Here is a 21521-nt window from a genome sequence, read left to right as displayed (position 1 = left end):
CAAAAAAGATGGAAGACAGCGGTTGTATATTTTCTATAACACAATGGGGTTTTATCCTCTGACAGTTAGTGGAATAAAGGTTAGTTGTCGCACATTCGCCACCTCAGCATTGATTTATTTCAAGAAAAAAGGGCTCAAAGGTCACAAGGACACTTCTAATTAAATGGTTCCCTGCGCTACAACGGAGACCAAATAAATGTTTTTATAGTCAGACACGCTCCTTCCTTAATGAGAATGTAAGCCGAGGGCCTGAATCACCCTGGACCGCATGCTCAGTGCTCATTTTCTGCACTGTGATAAATTACCACGATTTCACCACGTTCACTGTGATTTTCCACATTAAACATTACAAGAATTTTACTGTAATATTCACAACACTGTACTTTAGTAGATGTTGGCAGAGTAAATTGCCGTAAAAATAGTTTTCCCCCAAATTTCACAGTAATTTGCTGTATTTTTGCACAGTAAACTACTGTGATAACACATTGCTGTAAAATTAAACTCATGCCTGAACCCAGCGTATCCAGACTTACAACTGTACGATCAATAATCCCAAAATTTGACCCAGTCAATACATGACTCTTAACAAACACAGTGCTGTTCATTAAACTGGCAGGTAAAACTGCATTATAAGTTATATGGTCTGTGGTAATGTTTTACTTAGAAGATGGTCCTGGTAAATGTCAAATCGGGTATGTACAATAATATTCGTCAAAATACTACTACTAATAATAAAATTATTTTAAGTGAATTATTTAAGTGAATTTCAGTGAATTTACTGTGATATATTTACAGTAAATTCCCATGAAAGCAATTAGCAATTATTAGCCGGTAAATTACTGTAAATTTACAGTGAAAATCTGTATTGGTGTAATCTCAGCTAGAAATGAGGAAATATTTTGAAAGGGAAAGAAACAGCATTCTGTCTGTATGTCTCCTGTCTCTATATAAATGTTTGTATATCTCATGTAAATTGGACTGCACATTTTTCTTGTTCTTTTTTGTTTTCTTATTTTTAATCCTTTTCTTATGTCTATGTCTGGTTCATATATGCTCTTTCTTATCTCAATAAAGTGATCTTGAATCTTGACAAGAGATTTAGTTCAAATGATTTACAATCTCTTCATGCCTTTATCATAATGTCATAAAATATTCCCAAATTATACCTATTATAGTTAGCCCACCCTGGAATTGGATTAGTGGCGTGTTTGTACATCATATAATGCCATAAAAGGATTTTAAACTATAAAAACAAAGAGGAGCTGTGTGTTAGCAGGCACAAGACAAGACTGAGTTGGTTGTTTAAGACCGAGGTGTCCTTCCTCAAAAAGTGGAGAATTCGCATTTTCTCAGGCCTTTTATTTTAAAACTGGTCCTCTCAAAGACCAAGCTGAGGTAACCCTGATGGCATCTCAGCGTCTGTCTGACTTCACAAAGCCTCCGTAGAGTCCCATAGCTAAGCTTTTTCTGATGCGTTAAACCTGAAACGTCCCATCGTAAAAGAAAAAAAAAAAAAGGTGTGAACCTGCACATGTGTGAGAGAATGTGTCTTTTTGTGGGAGTGTATTAGCCTTCCAGCCTTTCTGCGACTGAAAAGAGGAAAAAGAAAAGTGCAGCCACTGACGATAATTACCTCTATCGTTACATACATGCACATGTGTATATGTACCACCTACTCATTGAAGGCAGCAGCCATCCCCAGCTGGATGCAGCCTGACACAGGCACACACACAAAACAGTTCAGGAACAACTACACAATCATGATAACACCCTTCTCTCAACCCATAGGGCCCCCCCAATAATGACAGACACCCTCAGAAGGCCCATGTTCATTTTGTGATGAGTCACAACTGTTCTGGAGACACAAGGGAGACCTATACACAACATTAGGAAGGTGAGTGTACAGCAAGTCGTGGTTCTCTCGCCTTAGCAACAGCCATAACAAGTCAAAACACACGCATATAAAATTAACAATGTCCTCGGTGTGTATTTTACAGCTACTTGGACATTTTACTGGGTGAATTTTAGCACAAATTATCCCTTATCCATGAGAAGCTTCTCTGTACGCAGCAGCGTTTTACAACAAATTTCACTTCATCTGTCGGACCAACGCACGCTCTCTCTCCAAAACACTGGGACCAACTCCCAAGCCTCAGATTAGCTTTCTCCAGTATAGGCTCAACATCGCGACGTTGTGACGTTCACTTTGTTGAATGCTTGCAGATTCTTAAAACAACTTCCACAGGTGGGATAGTAGAAGTCATTTAACTCACAATAGGCTCCTTCACTGCTGTCCACATTGATGAATAGAGATTTACGACATCTCTCAATGTCAGGTCCCCAAGCAAATCAATCACACCTATTGTTGTTATTGTTTTGAAAGGGAAGCTGCAGTCGCAAGAACAAAGACTGTTCAGATAAATTTATCACTCAGGAACTAACAAGAAGCAGAAGAGAAACAAAGTTAAGCACATACGGGTGACACTGAATTCAAGAGAAAGATGTAATCGTCAATCAGATTAAAACTCCAGTTACATAATATGCAACGGGTTCTTGTAGGACCTCAAAACGTGTTTCGATTTTTCAGTGTACAATTAAAGCTGGTCCAGACAGTATCTTAAAAGGCATCTGTCCAACAGTGAAATGTACTGTACTCTCTGGGCTGAATAACACACACTGGAAAGAATATTAAACAGGAGACAGGAGATTCTATCTGCCACATCCAGTGATGTCTTTTCTGGAAGTTGAACACGTTTGGGCTGATAAAAGAACAGAGAAAGTTGCATACATTTGTGATGAGAGGATAAAAAAATGACAACATGTCACTGAAGGAGTACAACTAAACACAAACTGGTGGGGACAGCCCGAATAAAAGCCAAGAAAAACACGTGTACAGTGATCTGGTTCCCAGCCAAAAATAAAACTCTTTGATTTATGAGCCTTGATAGCTACTGGTAAAGAATGATCTCAAAAAAAAAAAAGGGAAATTCTACGAAGATCCTAGTGATCGATCAAGATTTAAAGTCAGCTGTGTGGTTGTGGTCGACTCAAGTAAAAGGGCCAAAAGTAAAGTATGTGGGATATAAAACAATCATTCAATAGGGAATAATAATCCATGTATGTTTAATTTTCAACGAGTCTGCAAAAAACGAATGAATGAACATAAAACCAAACCAAACAAGACATTTTTAGGACCTAACATTTAGAGGGCCATTTACTGTCATTACTGCAATGAAGCAGTAAATAGTGTGAGTGGCTTTGTTTTCACCGAGGGACCAGTTCAAAAAGAAATCGATGATTCAGCTAAACAACCAAAAGGGAGTTCAGATATAGAGAGGCTGAGACTAAGATAAATGGTCAGACTTTTTTCGAGGATGGTTTCTTTAGGTAGTTGTATATATATATATATATAATGTTCATGCATGGAGTTGTAATTAACAATTTTTAAAAATAAGTGAATTTAAAAAATCACAGGAGTGTGATCGAGTCATCGATATCATGACTCCGCGTGGCTCGCCAAAGCAACAAGATGGCGCTGCCCACATCTCTCCGGAAAAATAGCGTCAATTTAGTCAAAGCAAGGAAGTGGAGATATGTCCATATTTATACAGGCTATGGTTTAAAGACAGTTCTTTCACTGATTGTCATGCTGAATTATATCTGTGCGTTAAATGTGGAGGTAACAGAGATGAGTTCAGCGCGGAGATAAAATAAAAACCTAAAAATTCAGACCAATATCTTTTTGGTAAATTTAAATTGATTAATGTGGCAGAATTATGTCAGACCAACCAGAAAATCAAACTGGGCAACTGGGGAAACACATTGTAACTATTATGTGCAGAGAGGACATTGTGTTTTATACCTAATTGGGATTTTAAGGGGAAATTACATTCATTATTTACGTTAATTAGTCTGAGGGAAATGAGTAGTCTCATATAAACATTTTAATTATATCTTACAAATAAAAATTGTGGGATAAATAAAGGTTCTCTGATTCTGATTCTCTGATTATACAATGCAGCTATTCAAATTGATATAAATGTACCATCAATTAAATTATTTTAAAAAATGAAATTAACCGTTTAAATGTCTTTAAAGTGCATAGCGTGATGAGTAGAAGCGGGGGAATAGCTCAAAAATTAATCAGCTCCTGTGACGCAACAAGACCCAACAGCATTCCACATAGTGGCCTCGATGTCCGAGCCTAAATGGAACTGAACTGTTAAAAAGTACGTCTGAGCTTTCCCTACTGCGACAAATCAAAATGTCTGCGGTGGAAAGAGTTTCCATTTCTGATGAGTTGCCAGGGAACAGCTGGAAAACAGATTAACTATAGCTCAAAACAAACAAGTTACGATAAGATCAGATAATTCCTTAATTTATCCCACAGTGGAGACATTTGTAGTGTTGCAGCAACACAAAGTATTGAGGACAGTGCACACAAGACAGGGAAAAGTAGAAATTAAATAAATACAAGAAATAGCAAATTAAATGCAAGAGTAGTTCTACTCTTGCCTCCGGCAATGCTCCTTCAAGTGGTGTGAGTGAAGTAAACTCTGCATTACTCTACATTTTTTTTTTTTACTTTCAAAGCAGAATATTGAATATTGAATAGTTTTTATATTCCATTGTGCCTGATGTGCTGATTGTAGGCCTTGGTTTAGTCTCTGAGGACCCTCTTGTGGATGAAGAAGGTTTCCATGGAGACAGTAACAAGTGCCCGCCCATCCCTAGCTCGGCATCATAAGTTTGTGATTTGTACACCAACTGTCCTCCCCACAGAGGAAACCAACAAACCAAGAGTTTCTGTGTGTGTGCATGTATATATATATATATATGAGGAGGAACCATATATATATGGTAGAACGGTGTACCTATTAAAGTGGCCAGTGATTGTATATAGTAATGTGGTAGATAAATTTCAAAAAGGAGAATTTTAGAAAAGGAGATGTATCAGCGACAGTTACTGACCTGAAATAGTCACAGAAATTAGGTCAGAATTCCTTTTATGTCAATAATATTTTATAACCCTGAATAAATTATCTTTACTCCCTTCATCCGTTTTCACATTTCTTGCTTCCAATGAAAACGAACTGTAATTTGCTGGCTCCTTAGCCGCTAGTCTGAATGCAGAATAAACCCTCTCTAGTCTCCATCCTAGATTTGGACACTTAAAGTTGAGTGGACTCCAAAAGAGCGGCTGGGTGAACAAATGCATGACGCCACAACAACGTACACAGTGCACAACCACAGACAGAGCCTGTGGACACTTACAGCCAGGTGACGTTTGGAGAGAGCACAGGGACGTCCTGCAGGTTGACGCTCACGCACGCAACATCTGTCCGTATGCAGTGGCAACTCTCCGGATACTCCTGCAAGTCTACACACAAACAAACATACAGTTTACACCCACGGTAAAGATTCACACATTTAAAGAAGACGAAACCCGGCTTTTCGTTCGGCTCATTGAATGAAGAACGTTTGATGTGATTGATTTTTGTGTGGGCCGTGCTTAGTTGCAGGGGTGGAATCAGGAGTGAGTGTCCCTACCAGCTGCCTGCCGACCTCAGCTAGTGCTGCTGCAGCTACAAAGATGAGGCTTCAACTCTACCGCAGAGGCAGATTGTAGACTCCCGTCCTCTGCCAGTCAAGTTCCAGCTTTGATATGTTGCCAAACAAACAATCAACCCGTGGGCTAAACTTTCTTGATGCACTCCAGTTTTTTTGAATCCAGCCCTTCACACCCTGCCACTGGTCCTGCTCAAAGATGGATGTTCTGCACACTCTCAGCCTCTCTTAATAAATACCCAGTGCAAATCCTTTGGTATATGCTGGTGTCTATATAAACAAATAAGTCATGTTATCAGATTCCATAATTAAAGTCCCAGTGTAGTCATTTTAACTTATTCTTTTGTCCAGAATGCAGAAATCACTACCAGAGATACTCACAGTATTGTAACTGATGCAACCATTCTTCTCCTAGCTCCTCATGTCTCTGATCTACTGGTAGCGTGTCAGTAAAAACTCTTGTTGGCAGGTGCAAAAAGATGAATTAATATTGTTGTCACAACAGGGTAGTGTGTCCCTGCATACACCAGCTAACTGCTGACAAAACATTATCTGGCAAAGAAATTATCTGGCAAGTCTCATATGTTAAATGTTTGAACACACGCCAACAGCAACACACAGTGAGGCATATAAGCACAAATTAAGCATGCGCACACACTTACGGCACTCATCCGGGAGGTCCTGGTCCTCAGGACTGGCATTCTGTATTGTCTGACCGAACAAGTCCGCCCAGCCGATGTTGTCCCCTGCAAAAGCCAAACAAAGAAGAACTGTGCAGAAACCCCAGAGTCAGCAGCACAAAGGCTTTCTGTTTTGTCAGATAATTGGATGCCTTGGATGCTTCCCCAAAATGTTTTGGGGTTTCTTCAGAAGGGTTTTTTTTGTTGTTGTTGTTGTTGTTTTGTACTACAAAAGATACTGTTGTTCTGTCAAGTTTTTGTACAGTTATTCTGGACATTCACAGGCATTCGCCTCCGGTTCAAGAGATTTGACAGATGCAACAATTGGATCAGTGCAGGGACCCGGTTCCAAAAATTGTCGACTGTGACGATCTGATATGAGATACGGCCACTTGCCAGTTCATAAAGTACAATAGTGGAGAGAGAACGGAACAGTCCTGCATTAAATCTCTGTGGAGGTTATGATGTTCAGCGTTAGTTTAAAATAACCAAGAAAGCTGTTGATTAAGGTGTGTTTTCACTCTGGCTGCGATTTGTCGTACTACTGAACTGTGTACTGTGTTGCATCGACAACTGTGTTCAATACAGCTTTAACAGCACCGCAACAACTACATCCTCCAGCACGATGTCACAGTTGAATCACCACCTTTCTTAAGCTGTTTCACCGTAGGAGGACCATTACATTAGAATGTATCAAATGTTTTTGGTAAACACAAGCTGCGTCATCAACACAAACACTTTACTGACACAAGGTTATTCAGACAGTTGTCGTGCAGGATTACACTCCACTGAGGTCAGATCTTTCATTAACTCGATGACTTCTAACTCTAATGGGTCAAATTAAGCACTCCCACCTCATCAGCTTGAGTCTTTTATTCCAGTAACGTAGCAACCTTTTATTTTCAATGAATTAGCCATCCACATAAACGGTTCCTCCTCAGAGAGGGGGATTATATTAATGAATGTCTCAATGAACCCATGATCAGCTATTAGTTTTATGTAATGACTGCTTTTACGCAGAAGTTTAGCTGTCAAATATGTTAGAAACCCGGCACATTCTGTGTGAACGCCAGCACCAGAGGCGTCATCGCTGATGATGAGCCGATGTGACACGGGAATATTTTCAGGTCCTATGGGCTGTTTTTTTTTTTTTTTTTTTTTTTTTTTTAATTGAATTGTTTCATTCTGTCATTTCCAGAAATTAAATCCAAACTTTTTTTTATTGCTTTTGTTACAGAAGTGCACCTTCAAAGGGAAAGGCATGCATTATAAAACTGCCACATATAATTTGACTGATCTTTAGACCTTGAAGAGGCTTTGATATTGTAAATCTAATGGGCCCCTAAGATGAGCAGCGGTATTCATTAACCCCCGCCCTATCTTTCAATCTAAATTCTGCTCTCATCCGAGCAAAGAGCAAATACAGTACTCTCCTGCATAAATCAGGTCCGTACCCCTCAAAGCTAAACTGCATTGATTTTCCCTCACTAGCAGTGAGTCTGAAGGACATGGTGGACGGAGTAAGCCTGCCACCGTCCCTGGCCCGTCCTGCCGCTTGATCCGAATTGTGGCAGCTAATTAACACCTTCACAAAGGCGCCGCGCCAAAACATGTTGGTCAAATTAAGAAGAGTCTCCCATTTAGTCAGCGCGTGTTGTCAATTTCCCATTTAATCTAGCTCTCTAACAGCCCGTCCAGACGGAGTAAACAAATTAAAACTCTCTTAGGCCAAATGCGTGTAGGGTGGAAAATTTAAAAACTTGTCTTCTGTGTGTCGAATAGTATTGCTTTCAACGCACCTGCAAAGACTTTCATTTCTTTAACCCTGGGTCGTTTGCGGGACGGCAGTAGCTGAGCTCTGTACACGAGTTGAGTTTGAGCAAATGCTGCACGCAATATGTCGCTGGAAAGCTAAACTTCTTTTGATTTCATTGATAAAAGCCACACACTGAGCTCCTACATATACACTACAAATGACAGGGGAAGAGGAGCAGATTACAAAACCAATTAAAGGAGGCATGTTTTGCATTGCTACTGATGTTCACACGAGTTCTATGAAGTTTGAGACTGGAAGAAACCTGTTCACTTCCATCGTTTGCCACCTGTTCTCCCACGTTGTCTAGCTGCACTAAAAAGGAAGGATCTTGAATCGGAATTTGCATTTTTTTTTATGTTTTTTTTTTATGTTGGATCTTAAGAAGGTTCAAAGTAAAGCTTCAAGATGCAAAAAGAAGAAACGGAAGAAAGAGACCAAATATTTTGAGCAGGCAGTTTATTGAAAACAACAATTTAACTGAATTCATTCATCAGCTGATCAAGTTTAAGAATGGGTTAGGGGTGTCGACTTTGGTGGTCACAGGATTTCTTCTGTGCTTTTTGTGGATGATGTGGCCCTCTCAGCTTCATCAGACCTCGACCTCAAGCTCTTACTGGAGCGGTGAAGCACCTCCAAGTCTGAGGTCCTCAGTCAGAAAAGGGTGGATTGCTCTATCCTGGTCGGGGAGGAGGTCCTGCCTGAATTGGAGGAGTTCAAGTATCTCGGGATCTTTTTCACAAGTGAGGGTAGCATGGAGATCGATGGATTGGACCGGTCTGTCGTGGTGAAGAGAGAGCGTTTACCGGTCGATCTGTGTCATCACCTATAGTCATGAACTCTGGGTAATGACCGAAAGAACAGGATCACCAATGCAGGCGGCCGAAATGAGTTTCCTTCTCAGGGTGGCCGCGTTCAACCTTAGAGATAGAGTTAGGAGCTCGGACACATGGGAGGAGCTCAGAGTAAAACCGTTGCTGCTCCACGTTGAGACGAGTCAGTTGAGGGGGTTCGCGCATCTGATGAGGATGGAACGCCTCCCGTCAGAGGCACGTCCCACTGGAAGGAGGCCTCAGGTCAGTCCGGAACAGGATGGAGAGATTACATCTCCCGTCTGGCCTGGGAGCATCTGGGGATTCCTCTGGAGGAGCTGGCGGAAGTGGCCAGGGAGAGGGCTGTCTGGACCTCCCTGCTGAAGCTGCTCCCCCCATGACCCGGATAAGCGGAAGACAACGGAACGGAACGGAACAGTCTTAAACTTATGATCAGATGAACAGTCACCATGAGTGCTGCAGATCCCGTCCACGCTGGACCTCCTTCATCCTCTGCAAAAATGGGTTTCAACCCTCATTCTTGTCAGTGGCATAGGCCACTGAGTCAGTAGATAGAAAAATCACCCTTTCTGCCTCACATATTTTCCACATCCAATGACGAAGGGAGAACATAACATAAATGCATTTAAAAAGCTGATTTTCTTTAAAACAGCTGATTTTTACGATGTTCTGTTTTTGGCATTATGTTGAAAATGTTTACACATATATTACGTTGGTGTATTCTCTGAACTGTCAAAAATAGATAGCAGCTTTCCTAGATATGGTAGTAAGTAAGGGCTTCACAGAGAAACGATCGGGAGCCACTGAAAGAACAGATATTCAGTGGTTATGGCTGAGAGTTGTACCGTTCTGTAATGTACATATCTTTGGCAGTGTAAGTTAGACCCAAAAATGAACAATGCTCAAAAATCAGACATCTCGCAGACACAAGTCTTGCAGCGTTGTCGACACCGCGCAAAATGTTTGTCTTAAAGGACAAGAGGTGACGAGACGAGGCGTGAAGGTGATGTATAGCACTCTGCCGAACAGCATGGTGCCAGCTGTTTCAGGTGAACTGCTTTTCTAAAAGCCCTTGTTATTATGGCAATGTCGCATGGCGTGGCAGTGAGGGCAGAGGACGGAGAGGAGGTGAACTAATGCAGCACGGGGATGTTTTCCAATTGGTGGCAAGAAGGCGCAAACATAACCAGACTGCTTCTCGATCTGTGTTTACCCTGCAGAAAATTAAGAGTGTTAGGTAAATGTTTATTACTTTGATCTTCACTTTATTACAAAGAAATGCGAACAACAATGTGCAACGAGAACTCGAATAAATATTTGAGCGTGGATAATGATCATATCTCATAATTACTATAATTAAAAAGGAACTGGGTGCTATACAGTATTTCAATATGGCACATTCAGATGCTGCCTTGTGCTACAATAACTCAAGTTAATGACTCTGTTTTATCTACTATTAAATTAAAATATTATTTACATGGAATTAGAAACCTCCAGTTTTTCAAAATGTCACTGGTTTTATTACAAGATTCCCCAAAGTGTTTCTCATATAGAAAGCTAAAAAATATATATATATTATTTTTTTTTCCAAAGAGCATCAAATCCAATAGATAAAGAGCTCGGCACTGAATGACAATGCGAAAGTGGGAAATCAGTTTGGCTCTTGTTCACCTCCATCTTTTTCCGACGCTGCCCAGGCTGTCAGTGATACTCTGTCCAAGCGCCCAGTCTCCTTTCTCCGTTTCACTTAGTTCACAGTTGTAGAGAGTACAGAGTGTGACAAGGAGTTTTTTTTTTTTTTTTTTTTCCAGTGGCTCATATACTCCAGAGATCCTGAGAGGTTACAGGCGAGCAAGGCTCCAGCGGGTCTGGAAGCCCACAGGAGGATAAAAGAACTGCTTCTGCTACCATGTTTGTGCATGTGTCATATTAGATATTGCTTAACATTCTGGCTCTCTGGAGCTCTGGCTCTAATTATTTAATAAAATCATTTGACCTAAGCCTTTGTATTGCTAGCCAAGTAGATATCGAGTAATAGGATATGTTACTGTTGCTTCTCAAAAGTAAGCACAACTGGTTTTACTAATTAATACAATGCCAAGTGAAAATCGGAAACCTCTACCTTTCTTTCTTTGCTATATCTACTATAACCAAGACTGCTGTGAGCATCTGCTAAAAAAGCATGATCAATTGAGTGCAGGTGGCTTTGATTAAAGGATACCTTTGAGAGCTTTTAAACTAGATCTTGTTTTGCCATGTGCACTCTGAATCCATGATATCATTACTATAAGTTGCAGATAGAATTAGGTCCCTACAGAACACGGTAAAGATGAAGTCTTTCCCCAAAACCTTCCCAAATTCAAAGGAGAGATACAGGTTTTGTTTTGCACATGTCCTAATTGTGGCAACACAATGGATGATGCCGTCCCTGTCTGTACACTGTGTCTCGCAGACCATCGTGTTCCCGGTGGCCATTTTGAAAAAGATTACTACTGCTATTCAACTAAGTAGAAACCCTACACTAAATACCTTTTTCTTTCCTTGAAGGATGGAGGTAATGCTGTTCACCAGCGTTAATTTGTTGACCTTTCATCAGTGCACACAGCAACAGCAATGCGTGGATAACAACACTAGCAGCTGCTCTTTAAGCCAACAGTATGCACAAAGTATCAAATGATTCGATCGCAGCTTTAGTGAACTTAATCTGACATGCATTGCGAGCTGCCCCTTAGGATTACACCGTGACCACTTGGCAGGAAAGTCGTTCTTGCTCAACCGTGGGCTGACTGCACAGATACGTATCCTTAACAATCAATTACGCAAAATATGCTTCCTTTGCTGCTGAATCATGACATTCATAGCTCCCAGTACGTCTTTATAATAAACGAAGGGATCTCCAGGAGGTTGCTTAAGGCTACTTGCTGAAACCTTGGTTTAGTGTTGTCAGTGAAGGACTCATTAATCCACCGAGGAGTCCACAATGTGCAGCATCTGTCAAATCTCCTCAGCATCTCCGGGAAGTCCGCTTTCCTCTGTGTTTGATATCTCAAACCACTCTACGCAGAACGTCCACGGAATCCCAACGTCTTTCAAAGGGTTCTGATGAAATTTTAAAATTTGTAAATGAGGTCATGAATTACCCTGAGTTTCAGCTGCATCAAAAAAAAAAAAAAAAACGTGAGCTAGTTTTGAGTAGCAGAAATTACACCTCCGTTACACCCAGTTCGTTTGAAAAGTCGTCCTCACCTCAGAGAGGCCTGTTCATTTGTCGGAAATGAGGACACAATGTGATTCAGGTCCTTGTGAAAAAAGACTCGAGATCGCATACATAACAATTATTTTTAACTTTCAGCACTTTCTATTTTTGTCAAGTCTCTTTTTTTGTATTTTTTTTTTTGCTCCCTTGCATGGAAACAATAAAGCTCCTTTATGCTGCAAATCCTGAGGCTAATTTGTAAAAAAAAAAGAGAATGAAAGAAAGAAAGAGAAAGAGAGAAGAAGAAGCTGCAAAGGCATGAGCTATGACATTTGATAACGAAAATTAATTTGTGAAGCTTTTTTGTTTTTGTTTTTGTTTTTTCAGTCTGAACTTTGTCTGTTTGCTGCTCTGAGGAACCCGTGAGAACTGGAAATAGATTTTATGAGTAGCAGAGGGATGGCCAGCACTGATCTCATTTGGGTGGGAGTAATTGACAATCACAAAATGACGTAGCAGAACAGAGACAAAAACGTATTACTTATCTTTTGGAGTAAACTGATGCATTCCGTGTTTACCACCAGAGTTGCAGTTTATAGACACACACACTCTTACTTACCACATCGACTCTCGTCGGCTCCGTTGGGACAGTCTGTGTGTCCGTTACACTGTAGAGCTTGAGGGAGGCATTCGCTCACGTTCCCACATGGGAAATGGCCAAGGGGGCATCTAACATCCACGTCCACTCTGCTGGCCACCAGAGCTGAGGGACAGACATGGGGAAATTCATCATTTATCTGCCTGAGACATAGGAATAGAAAATAAAAAAATATACAACTGCCATGTATTTTGTCATTACTGTCAATGTATTTCCAAAGAACATTTAATGTCGACCAAAGTGCTGTGTAGAGCAGTAAAAGTATATAAAAATATACAAAACATATAAACACAGAGCCAGCATGAAAACAAAGTAAATAAAGGGAGAAAATGCTGGATTAAAACTACTAGATTAAAATACACTAAAATCACAATTCAAAGAAGCAGCTCTCAAACTAAATCAAATGCCAAAGAAGAAAAGTTTTAAGAAGGGCCTATATACTATGATGTGTTTAAACCATTATCTCACATTTTAATGCTATAGACAGGATAGCCAAATTTAGCTAAATTGATAAGCAAAACTAAATTATGCTCCAACTAGAGAACAAAGGTCAGTTTTCCAGCATTGTGACAAAAAACATACACTAAATACACTTTTCGCCCATAAAGTTGTAATAAATTGGTTTCCAGGCACTTTCCTCTTTTTGTTCCTGTTTATACAAATCGCATTATCACAATCACTTCATGAGAAGAGGCAAAAATATATATATATGTGTATTTTATTCCAACTTCATGGGTCACAGTGTAGTTGAAAACTATTGATACATTCTTGTCCATCTTCTCATGTCCACTGTCCACGTCAGTTGTTTGCAAAGTCAGTGCTACGCAGCATCTCGCAAAGTTAACAATGACAGCCTGACAGCTAGCAACAACTTATAGCTTCCTTTTAGTGGCTTGGTTACAACACCTGGTGGACATTTGTGGTAGTGCTCTGGACTGGTTCACATCTTATCTGGCAGCCAGGACTTTGTGCGTAAGCCTTAGTGTTTCTGAGTCCTGCTCCGACCTGTGGTCATATGGGGTTCCACAAGGTTCAATTAGGACGTGCCTTTTCATAATTTCTGCTCTGGGTTCCCTTTGAGAAAGCATATTCATCTCTGTCCACTGCTTTGACGATGTCAAATATTGTGCAAACGAGAAGAAGGATGCCTCCACCAAGCATGAGATATTAACCTGGAGCTTTAACTTTTTAAGTTTGATGAACGAAACGAAGTGATGGGTTGGTCAGTGGCTTGTGAACCTCTCTTGATTTGATTTGTTTCATGTTATTCACGCACTCTCATACGTGGTTTAAGATGGACAGGGATTTTAAATTGGATCGGCAAATTGGTGCAGTGGTTAAATCTAGCTTTTTTCACCTTAGGCGACTGGCAAAAGTGAAGCCCTTTCTTGCACATCAGCACTTTGAGACAGTAATCCATACCTCCATTTCATCTCAGATGAATTACTGTAACACACTTTATTCTTTACACTTTATCAGCCAGTCCTCCCTCGCACGTCTCCAGCTGGTCCAGAATGTGGATGCTTGGTCCTGGTACGTAAGAGGGAGCACACAACTCCGATTCTGGCCTCCCTCCACCGGCTGCCTGTGCATTTTAGGGTCCATTTTAGGATTATTTTATTTGCTTTTAAATCTTTAAATGGCGTCTCTGAGCTTCTCCATCCTTATCCACCACTTCTGCTCGGTGTCTCAGGTCAGCTGATCATCTGCCCCTGGAGGTACCGAGGTCTAGGCAGAAGCTCAGAGGATACAGAGCTTTTTCTATTGCTGCTCCCAAACTATGGAACAAGCTACCACTGCACATCCGACAAGCCCCCCCTTACTATTCATTTTTAAAACTTTCTTTATAAAAAAAAAAAACAGCACGAAACCAGCTCTTGTTTGCTGCTTTTAGTGTTGTTTTTATTGTTTTACTGATTTTATTGCTTTTATTGTTTTACTGTTTTTGAATTGTTTGTTTTATGTCTCATGTTCTTATTTTATACACATGCAGCACTTTGTTTTAGCTGTGGCCCTTTTTAAAGTACTCTATAAATAAAGTTGAGTTGAGCCTATATATATCCTATATATATATAAATATCATGCTGATTAGTGTTTTACTATTTAATCTGTACCCATATGCCACATACAAAACTCATGAACTGGCTTCCACAAGAACCTTACAATCAAAAATGTGTCACAGCTTTTCACAATTTCTGTTGAAAACACGAGTCTGCCTCAAGACCTCTTGCATGGCATAAAGAGGTTCATTTACTGCAGCACGTCAAGTCACTGGCTGGTTTAACGAGCCAGAAACATATCCCTCATTATATTTTTTATTTATTTTTTTGCCAGCAAAGCTAAAGGTCCTTCCTCGTGACACCAAATAAAAACAGAACTAAAGGGTCCTTCTTTCACAAGCTGTTTTCCAAGAAATCACCAAAAATCTGTCTTGAATTAATTTACTACCAAATTGTGTAAATTGTGTACAGCGTAAATGAAATTACTAATGGAATTACATCATGTCAATTGTTTAACAATGGTGCGCTGATGACACAAAAGACAACAACAACAACAACAACAACAAAAAAAAAAAAAATAATAAGCATCGTTCCCATATCAATTGACTCCCAATGATGGGAACCGGCTACTGACGTTCACTAGACTGAGAATCACTAGGGTGGGACCGAGTAGGAATAGTAGGAATAGTAAGGTTATCAAGTGGGCCAGTGCTGCTGCTGACGGCATGGAGAAAATAAATTATTAATCTATTAAATCAATGGTTAAAACTGATGGAAGCAACATGTAATGCAGCATTGTTGAACGAATGCCCAGAAAAATATCTAATCCTGTCTGTCTTTGTGTCTCCTCTCCTTTGCATAAGGTTTATGGGTCCTGAAGAGAAAAACTTTAACCCTTTACAGGGTACTCACTGAAATATTTCAAAATTTCAAATAACCATATATGGTTCCTTGCCCTTATGTGTAAACAAATGTAAACATATCTATTTAGACCATTAGAACATTAAGTGCCAATTCAGGCACTTGTCAACATACACATTGTCACATTAGATAACACTAGGCCACGTCTTTGTTGTACCTAATAAATCAGTTATGCTCAGTGTTCGTGCAGATGTGGACCTTGAATACCACATTTGACCTGAGACTGTTTCCTTGATCTTCTGATTGGGTGGGTGAAAACCACATGCTTCTCAGCCTCACTGAGAGGCACAAGGGATGCAATTTAAAATGCACATAGAAGTATCGCACCATAAAGGGTTAAGTTGTCTATTACGTTAGTTAGTCATTAAGTGTGTCTGCCATTTGGTGCCGAGCAGGGAGTGCACGGTGGGGCTTTGCAGGTTTTTTGCAGAAAACACCTGCCTGTGGGTCGGTTCACCCTCAAGTGTGAGACAAGTGAGAAGCACAACATTAAAGTTGGAGATGAAATAAACTTCAAGGCTACCCAGAGACAGGAGGAGCCGGAGTAGCTGCCTCCAAGTTCATTTAGAAACGTCACTCTTGGTAGATCTCTCATGAAGGTTTGAAAAGCCGTTCCCCTTTGATTGTAATACAGCAAGAGTGGCAGGAGTCACGGCACATTGACCACAGTCGTGTTGCATCTACACAATAATCCACTAATCCATGCACATAACAACTGGTACATGATGTACACGAAGGGAAAGAACACGGAGTAATCTTCAGAACAAAGCAACTTTGTGGTGTAATCTGAAGCTCTGCAATGACTTCCCAAATCTATCAGCGATCAATCAAGTTGTAATACACAAATACCATCTGAATTCATTATTATTATTCGTATAGTAATTGGCATTAAACCCTGAGGAATTCACTGGCACTCACTGGCCTGAAGTTCCCACACTGTTCCCACACCGTTCAATTAAGACATTGTAAAAAGCCTCAAAACTAAAACTGAACAATTTCCTCCCACCCCCACCCCTCCCCGATCCACCCTCCCAGCATCCGTTTAACTTCAAACGCAGAGTTCAATACTAGCACATCAACAAACGTGAGTGAGGACATAGTTATGATTATGAGCAGTGTTAACATGAACCACCAAGCTGACTAGACAAAAGGAAACCACATTCCTCGTAATAAGGTCATTAATCTGGAAAAACAGCCCGACGGAACAAAAGACACTGCAGTGAACGTCACCTTAAGAACTTGCTCTTCATGGAGGATTTTAATTTCCCCCCACTGTCTTCATCTGAAGATTGCAGTACATTATTCACAGCAGATTAGGACCTTGAAAGGATTTATCCAAAGATGCAACGTACAATGGATTGCAAACGGAGCCGCCAGACAGCGTAAAAAATGAGCAAAATCAGCTTGAGCTCATTCTGCTGAGCCACCGCGTTTGCATCTGTTGTGGTAATTCAATCATTTAACATGTTGCCCATTTAAGAGTATGTTCGCTGAGATGTTTGCTTCATGGGTAATATTGTGGTATTGCAGAAAATAGTAGCACATGACACAGCACTCATTTTTCTCAGTGTGTCATTTCGATGCTCCATGTAAACTGCATCATTTATTATGATTAAAAAATAAAGTTCTGATTTTTGTGTTTCTCAGCAAAAACACAGGGGACAGTGCTGTTACAGTAAGTTCCAATAATCTAATTTTGAGCCTATTGCTTCCTTCATATTTAAAAATCTATTTAATTTATTTACTTATTTAACTCTGCAGTGGTTACAGGCATTGCTGACAGTCTTGCAGCTTAGTGGTAGTTAAACTGGAACTGGACTGTCAGCTTCAAACATATTGCAAGATTAAAAAAAAATAATACAATAAAATAAGAAGTTTTTCAAATATGAGGATGGAAATTGTGAATTTTTTACATAAAACAGCAAAAAGTCGAAATGATACTGTAACACTCGGTCAAACATTAAAAAGGCAGATTCTACCTACTTTTACTTAGATCTAAGTGCTTCCCTTGCATGTGGTTTTAAACTGTACTGATGCCTGAAGCTGCATTTGGTGCAATCCTGTCAATGTGTAAAACAGGCGTGGAAGTAATGCGCATTCCTAAAAGTAAATTCAAACATGAGGGGGGAAAAAAAAATACAATAGCGATTTCACAGCTCAATGATGCATTTCACAACATGTGTTCTGGTCAGAAAACACTAACTGGCTACATAAAAAAAATCGTCTGTGACACAACATCAACAGCAGCCGCTGATCTTTTCAGTGTGTGAACGTTCAACCTATTATTGCCGTCACTTTCCTTTACTATAGATGGAGCCGGGTAATACGACTCTCCCTCTGTATCGAGCGCAAAAGACACTAGTTTGTGAGAGACCAGGTGATCATTTCCATTCTTTGGGATATAAACTGATACAGGCTGTTTCACTCAAGCAACGGGTTATTAAGATTGTCTGGCAACGTTTCCACCCACGCTGAGACAATAATAAGAGAGAATCTCTTCCCCAAACACCTAAAGACCAGATTCAGTTTGACACTTTCCCACCTGGACACAGAAGACAAGAACAAAGACACTCCAGTCAGAACGCATCTGCACAACACCTGAGTGCTCGTCACAGCCGGGACTGTGGGACACACTGCTTTGCCCACTTATGTCCCACAAACTGATGACGAACGGTTCCACTGTTTAAATTAAATGACTCGCCATAACTTAAATTGGAAGTGAGTCTTCACTTTGAAGGACTTCCAGGGACTGGCAAAATCTCAAAATCCTCTAAAGCCCCTAACTGGAACATGCCTGAAGGTGATTAAACTAAATAAAAGACGGAAAAAGGTGCCAGTTCTGACTGACGGAGATGAGGAATCTTCGATGCATGTTGTGCTGTCTGCGGGGATTACTCTCTGAACACATGAGCTCGTATGTACATGGAGGGGACCGAGCTGATTGCAGCGGCCTCCCACTCATTGCCATCCATCAGCAAGTTGCAGAAAATGTCAATGCGTTTGTTACGTGACTGGATTATTCCGAGATTGAACATTTTCCTTTAAAGGTTAAAACAATGAGAGGTTACAGAAAAAAAAACAAGAAAAAAAAACAGGCTCTTAGATGTGGTGTGCTCTTAGAGTGCGTCAATGCCTTCATGTTTTCTCTGTAACTTTTTTTTACTTCCAATTATATTTACATAAAATCCAAGGCCTTTGATATTTGTATATTTTATCAATGTTGAATGGCGACTGTGACCAGAGGTGTCAAAAGCAATAAAATAAAGTTTTATAAGTCGAGCAAAGGCTTTGTGGGAATCAAATCACAGCGAATTCCACAGACATACCCTGATTTTTCAAAGGAGATCATCACTTATTATGTAAAACACACACAAGTGGACTCCTTTTACCTCATGTTGACTCCTTTTGAAGGAGTCAACATAAAACCCCATTCAACACACATACAATAGGAGATCTGAGCATGAGTCACAAGACGGGAGGTGCTGGAAGAAATGTGAGTCGGCATGAGCAATGTGAATGAATAAGACATGAACTTGATATTGGATTTTTATTACAATGTCCAACAGCTCGGCCCTGCTCAGCCACCTCCAAAATCCAGTCCAACGTCAACATCTAAACAAACGACAGGGGTTTCAAATATGGCGTTAAAAGGAAGTAAATTGTGAAACAATTATTGTGAAATAATCTCGAGGCTGATCTCATCCAGTGATCAATTATTAATACTTTAATACTTTCAATCCTGTAAAATCACCCTAAACCCCGTGGGCCGTGCTCCTTCTGCCTTTTGGAGGAAAGTGGTCACACCAAAATTAACAGCCCCTCAGCCTATTTCATGCCTCTCCACCTCCGTCTGCGCAGGAGGGCAGACGTTGCCCCGTTCATTATCCGTTTACAGCCGGTGCTCATTCACAAAATCACCCTGAACACGTTGCGTGAGCTCAAATTTGCTCCTCAGGGCTGCGTGTGTGCGCAGCAACACCAACTTTAAATTAAAAATGACCTTGTCGGCCACAATATAAAATAAAATAAATAAATTTAACGGCATAATTAATTATAATATGAAGAATAAATATAACAAAAAAAGAAAACGAAATACTTAATTCGCAACGATAAACATTCCCTTTCATCTGTCTACAACATGCAACCTCGCACCTCTGCATTTTTCTTTACCTTGGATGTGAGTGTGTGCCAGGTGGATGAGTAAAACGATGACAGGTACGTCCATCCCGAGGATCGGAAGTTTTCCCTGCGCTCAAGACGCTCTGGCTGAAGAGAGACTCCGATTAAAGCGTGTTTTCCACGGTGGAGACCTGCCGGTCGACAGATAAATCTCACAAGTCCCAGTCCCTCCGATGCTTCAGAGCAAACCCGATGCCGCGCATTTAGCATCGACCGGAAAAAGAAACTACCGCGCGGAAGGAACAAGTTGGACCTGCAGAGTGAAAAACAGAGCCGGTGCGCAAAGACAGTGGCATTATGACATCCCGAAAGCACACTGGACTTCCCGGAGCTCACCGGAGTCTCTTCCCTCTCCCTCTCCCTCTCTCTCTCTCTCTCTCTCTCCACACACACACACACACACACACACACACACACACACACACACACACACACACACACACATGCACACGCACGCACGCACGCACACACACAACTAGCTAAATTCCGTTTAATTTATTGTTGCTGTTCCCATCGCTATAAGAGCAGGACACACACGCGCTCATATACACGTCTTGAGGGGTCAACTTCTGGTACCAACATTGTGAGGCCTCGTCGCCCTAGCCAGCAGGGATCTGTCAATGGGAAGTATTTTTGAAAATAGAAAGAGAGACGGTAAAAGACAAAAAAAGGAAGACACACACACAAAAAAAGGAAGATGCACAAAAAAGAAATCAAGGTTCAGGTTGTTTTTTTTATTATTATTATTTGCCGTGTACATAGTGTAGAGTTATAGCAGCAGTGAAAGGAAATTCAAACAACTCCTGACTGTGCAAACAGCAGGTATAATAAAGTTAAAAAATAACTAATGAGTTGTAAAAAGAACAGGGCAACCATTATAAGGTATAAAAAAAATCGTGGCAACCAAGAGCAAATAGATCATACAATCACACAGGACACATTCACAGGACAAACACGTGCACGTTTACATGCGTGTTAAATTAGACGGAGAAACCGATTTGTTTTTGATAGTTGCCTAGGCCCTCTGACGTCTAAAAAAAATAAAGAAATTATACATCTGTTGAAAACATACTGTATAAATATGAGACACGTATGACAGCTAGCGATGTCCGTTGGCACCCGTCACACTGACAAACCTGAACCACTCTGTTGGTTTGCTTCGCAGCAGAGACCACATTTGCACATACTATTCAGATATGTCTCCTTTCTGTGTGGAGTTTGGATGTTCTTCCTGCGACTGTCTGGGTTTTGTCCTGCTGCTCTGGCTACCTCGTAAATGTTAGGCTGGTGATCCTGAATTGGCCATATGTGTGGATGTGAGCCCAACCCTCACATTCTCCTCTCTTTTACATTGGTCCAAAGCAAAAGGAAAAAAAAAAAAAAAACGCACAATGTGTTACTTTATTCTCTGCATACACCAGTGTTTTGAGCAACATCCAAAGTTGGAGACTGTTTTGGGTTTTGTGTGGCTGCTGCCTCGCTTGTTTGGAACAGTCGCACTCAATTAGGTACCGTGTTTCCTCCCACACAGTTGTTGTTTTTGAATTTGCAACATGATTGCATTTCAACTTGGCCCATCAGACCACGATCAGTTCAACATGTACTTTAATGGCATCTAACACTGTCACACATACATGGCAGGTGTAAATGGGGACTGTGACGATGCCTTTAAA

At 40.6% G+C, this 21521-nt stretch overlaps 1 protein-coding gene across 1 annotated transcript in view; it reads right to left on the bottom strand.

Moving 5' to 3' along the window:
- The window catches only part of rxfp2a (relaxin family peptide receptor 2a), a 50990-nt gene extending 30830 nt beyond the window's left edge, over nucleotides 1–20160 (bottom strand). The window contains exons 1-4 of the mRNA XM_047606140.1: nucleotides 19840–20160; nucleotides 12710–12853; nucleotides 6231–6314; nucleotides 5275–5380 (exon numbers count right to left, since the gene is read on the bottom strand). Of these exons, the coding sequence (XP_047462096.1) occupies nucleotides 5275–5380; nucleotides 6231–6314; nucleotides 12710–12853; nucleotides 19840–19894 (389 nt within the window). The 5' untranslated portion in view covers nucleotides 19895–20160. The remainder of the gene's footprint in view (nucleotides 1–5274; nucleotides 5381–6230; nucleotides 6315–12709; nucleotides 12854–19839) is intronic.
- Nucleotides 20161–21521: the final 1361 nt, after the last annotated feature.

This window comes from Mugil cephalus, chromosome 15, assembly GCF_022458985.1.
Source record: "Mugil cephalus isolate CIBA_MC_2020 chromosome 15, CIBA_Mcephalus_1.1, whole genome shotgun sequence".
NCBI lineage: Eukaryota > Metazoa > Chordata > Actinopteri > Mugiliformes > Mugilidae > Mugil > Mugil cephalus.
This window is presented reverse-complemented; position numbering and strand designations above follow the sequence as displayed.